The following is a 4,406-nucleotide window of genomic DNA, read 5'->3' as shown; positions in this document are numbered from 1 at the left end:
GAAGGATCTCAGCAGATCCTCCCTACAGTCAGCATCGAATCCTTCCTGGACTTCTTGCTGACTCAGGATGTCAAGGAGGTTGGTAGCTGTCATTCCTAGAAGGAGGTCAACTGGAGTTCGACCTTCCTTGCCTTTGAAGTCAAGAGGAAAATTAAGATTTTTCTCATTTTTATTTTTATAGTAGAGTGATTAGGAATATTACTTTGTATAGACAAATGGAGATATTTAGGATATACGATTAAGTACTTGGGTGCAAGTTAACTTTTATATTATAGTTTAGAAATTAGGAATTTTATTCTGTTTAAACGTATGTATTCATTATGCAAGGATTTCAGTTCGTAACTGTGTATATCTGTGTATAAAAAACAACAACAACAACAACAACAACAGCTGTGTCTACAACTCTGCAGGACATTGGCCACATCCATGTCTTAATTCATGACTATGGTTTGGGTAGTTTTCATCACCACGCTTTCCAACTGCGGATTGGTGATGGTGGGAGATTTACGTCTTATTGCTCAATGTAAATATAGCTATTATGGGTAGCCCACTTACAAAGGGAGGTGCATATATATATATATATATATATATATATATATATATATATATATATATATATATATATATATATATATATATATGCTTGTGTGTATAGAGTTGTACATATGTAATATTATACATCTACGGGTTTCAGCTGTATTATCCATCTCATGCATTATGAGTTACGACCCTAAATGTTTTTGTGTATGAGTTGACAAACATATCAAATCCATTTAAGAGAATTTAGAAGTTAAACTTACCCATTTTGCTCTGATGATTTTTCCAGTCAGGTTTGATAGTGACACCATCAATGCTGGGGCCAACAGCCACTTGGAACTTGGATGTCTTTAGTTGAACCTTTAAGAACATTAAGTTAATGTAGTTTCGTTTTATAAAAGTTATATTTTTCCGAAATCATAATTATTATTTAGACAGAAATATTAAGGTCAACTCAATATTTGTCTTTCCTAATATTGATTGAAGTATTATTATACTGAAAAGAAATCATCTTGAGTTAAAAGCATTTACAAGTGAACAGTCAAGTCATATATTGCTGGGTTTAATATAAATTCAAATTACAATTAATATTTTAGTTATAAAAAAATACCTTTAGGTATAAAAATTAACTTTTGATCGAGATTTATAGTAATATAATTTTTACTAGAAATAATAAAAAGTACTATAATAAAATCATCTTTTGTTAAAATAATTTCCAATCAAACATAAAAGTCCTACTGTTTATTGTTATGTTGAATATAAACTCAACTTTCGGAAAGCATTTTATTTCTCTAAAACATCCCTTCATTTATCTAGATAGACTTTTAATTAGAATTTTGTTCTGTTTGTTACTAAAAATAATTTTTACATATCCGCAAGAATATATATACAATTTCCAGATTCTTTAATTACCCATTATTAACTTAAAGTCATTACTTGTTATATAGAGAAAAAACTAACCAATTATTCTTTCTTTTTTTAAACAAATTGCCAAATTGTTTAATTAATTGTATCATTAATCTCTCGTATTTTTTTTTCTCTTTCCAGGAATATAGAAAAGAAACGATAGATACAGCATAAGTAAATTTTAATAAAGATATCAGTTAACAAGTAATAAAATGATAATTACAGAAAAAGAAAAAAAAGATAGTTACATTTCATTAGTGTTTCTACCTATTTAGATTCTTTGTAGCTCATTTGTTGTGTGAACTCTTTGGAGACTCATAGCCAGGGGCAGAAAAAATGACTAAAAAATGCATAATTTACTATGCTAAATTTTCTCCTATAATTAAAGCATATTATATGAGTGGAAAGAGTATAAGCTAAAATTGTATAATTATCAAAATATACTGATTTTCTCTTGTTTTATTAGAATGTCTTATTGTTATTTTTAAAAATCATATCCAACTGTTATATGTAAAGAAAATGAGTATTCAAATAAGTTAAAATTATGATCTCTTTTATAATAAATCGCAAGTGTCAGCCTACATATATATATATATATATATATATATATATATATATATATATATATATATATATATATATATATATATATATATATACATATATATATATATATATATATATATATATATATATATATATATATATATATATATATATATATATATATATGTATATATATATATATATATATATATATATATATATATATATATATATATATATATATATATATATATATATATATATATATATATATATATATATATATATATTTCCTCTCCCCATCCCTCGAGTAGGAGGAGAGGGAATATTCATACCCTTGGAGGAAGAGGTGACCCTGTATCTCTGTGTGTAAGCGTATATATCTAAACGCTAACCTGTGATTTTGACGGGTCACATACACTAATAATCAAAGACTCATTCCCATTACATCTCGAACAACATAATCGATCACCTGCAATATGTCGTGCAGAGGACTCTTCCTCAGACACTGGAGAAGATTTTCATAGTGGCGAAAGAGGTCGTTTGGAACAGGGCAGTCCAGCTGGGTGGCTACATCGAAGGCGTGTCCAGATGGGTCCCGGACTGAAGCCCAGGGACTGAGTGCCGATCCTGACATCTGGATTGCTCCCTTGAACAAACCTGCTCCTGATGACCAAGGGAGAAGGATTGGCCGAAGGATATTATGGTAGGAAAGATTCTATGGTCTTTCTAGTTTGGAGGGGCTGTTACTTTATGTTTTTTTGGTATATATGTATATACATGAACATATATCACAAACACACGTGATTTCAATCAATGTAAATATCACCCACAAACGGCATTTAATACCGAATTCTATCTTGGGAATATATATCAACTTGGAATTCATTTTATGGTAACAGCTTCTGGCCGGGCGGAGCCGAATTCTATCTTGGGAATATATATCCACTTGGAATTCATTTTATAGTAACAGCTTCTGGCCCACAGGTGGGGGTTCGAATCTCCGCCCGGCCAGAAGCTGTTACCATAAAATGAATTCCAAGTGGGTATATATTCCAAAGATAGAATTCGGTATTAAATGCCGTTCGTGGATGATATTTACATATATATATATATATATATATATATATATATATATATATATATATATATATATATATATATATATATATATATATATATATATATATATATATATATATATATAATAAGAATAAATATAATAATAATAATAAAAATAATAAAAATATTAACAATAATAATAAAAAAAATAAATATAATGATAATAATAATAATAATAATAATAATAATAATAATAATAAATAATAATATTATTATTGTTATTATTATTATTATTATTATTATTATTATTATTATTATTATTATTATTATTATTATTATTATTATTATTATTATTATTATCAGTTGTAGTACTAGTAATATTAGAAATATTTAGATTACAGTAACTGCAGCAGCAATACTATCAGCATTAGAATTAATCATGATATCAAATGCATCCTTAAGAAATATCACAAAACAACCATTAACATCACGTCATCCCTCCAACCCCAAGTAACATCACCTAAAGAATATCTAAAAATCCTTTCAATTTCCCTTTGTCACAGAGAACAAGATTTACTTACTGACTGACCTGTAGCAGCGGGCGATATGACAAGGTAGTTGAGGCAGGCGGCTCCCGTCCCATGACCCATGACCGTGACCTGACCTGGGTCACCCCTGAAGCGGACGATGTTCTCTTGAACCCAGTGCAAGGCAGCCAGCTGGTCCATCAGGCCGTAGTTAGCTACAGTTGGGCGACCCACTGGGTCTGTGTTCGCGTTGTAAAACCCTGGGGTAGATTAAGTTTAATAGTTCAGATATTGATGTATGTATATTGTAATTTTGCACATTTAGACAAGTTTTTCATATTCATATTCATATAAGCCATATATCATACTCCTCATCATATCTGGATTCTCTTTACTACTCGATGAGAGACCCAAGGGGGAATCAGCTTTAAGATAATAGCCTCTGATCAGCCGGGGAATCGAACCAGGCCTAAGAAACTAATGTTTCATCGACTTAGTAATTTACCCATGAAGAGCTGCTAAGTCAATGGATCCTCAGTTTCTTGACCCCAGGTTCGACTCTCAAGCACGACCAGAAGCTATTATCTTTGAATGGATTCCCCCTTGGGTGTGTGATCCCAGGCAGAAAAATTCAGACATTATGGGGCGTATAATTTATGGCTTATATGAATATATATATATATATATATATATATATATATATATATATATATATATATATATATATATATATATATATATATATATATATATAAATATATATATATATATATATATATATATATATATATATATATATATATATATATATATATATATATATATATA

At 29.0% G+C, this 4,406-nt stretch overlaps 2 protein-coding genes across 2 annotated transcripts in view; both read right to left on the bottom strand.

Moving 5' to 3' along the window:
• Window positions 1-100, bottom strand: part of LOC137619251 (neuroligin-1-like) — a 2,230-nt gene extending 2,130 nt beyond the window's left edge. Inside the window, exon 1 of the mRNA XM_068349428.1 lies at window positions 1-100. This exon is cut by the window's left edge and continues 30 nt beyond it. Within this exon, the coding sequence (XP_068205529.1) occupies window positions 1-93 (93 nt within the window). The 5' untranslated portion in view covers window positions 94-100.
• A 296-nt stretch (window positions 101-396) lies between these two features.
• Window positions 397-3,834, bottom strand: LOC137619112 (neuroligin-1-like). Its single transcript, XM_068349301.1, has 4 exons — window positions 3,641-3,834; window positions 2,438-2,655; window positions 801-897; window positions 397-479 (listed from the first exon to the last, which is right to left on the bottom strand). The coding sequence occupies exons 1-4, from the start codon at window positions 3,777-3,779 to the stop codon at window positions 397-399; spliced, it is 537 nt and encodes a 178-aa protein (XP_068205402.1). The 5' UTR covers window positions 3,780-3,834.
• Between the last annotated feature and the right edge of the window lie 572 nt (window positions 3,835-4,406).

Source organism: Palaemon carinicauda, chromosome 25 (assembly GCF_036898095.1).
Source record: "Palaemon carinicauda isolate YSFRI2023 chromosome 25, ASM3689809v2, whole genome shotgun sequence".
In the NCBI taxonomy this organism is placed as follows: Eukaryota; Metazoa; Arthropoda; class Malacostraca; order Decapoda; family Palaemonidae; genus Palaemon; species Palaemon carinicauda.
The sequence above is the reverse complement of the archived record's forward strand: the minus strand, read 5'-3'. Positions and strand labels throughout refer to the sequence as shown.

Excerpts from the sequence above, each read along its gene's own strand:
- LOC137619112 (XM_068349301.1), bottom strand. The coding sequence starts at position 3,779 with ATGGACCAGCTGGCTGCCTTGCACTGGGTTCAAGAGAACATCGTCCGC. Across the intron at positions 2,656-3,640 it reads CATATCGCCCGCTGCTACAG|GAGCAGGTTTGTTCAAGGGA; the intron begins GTCAGTCAGTAA and ends CTTGGTCATCAG. Across the intron at positions 480-800 it reads AAATCATCAGAGCAAAATGG|TTGGAAAGCGTGGTGATGAA; the intron begins GTAAGTTTAACT and ends ACCAATCCGCAG.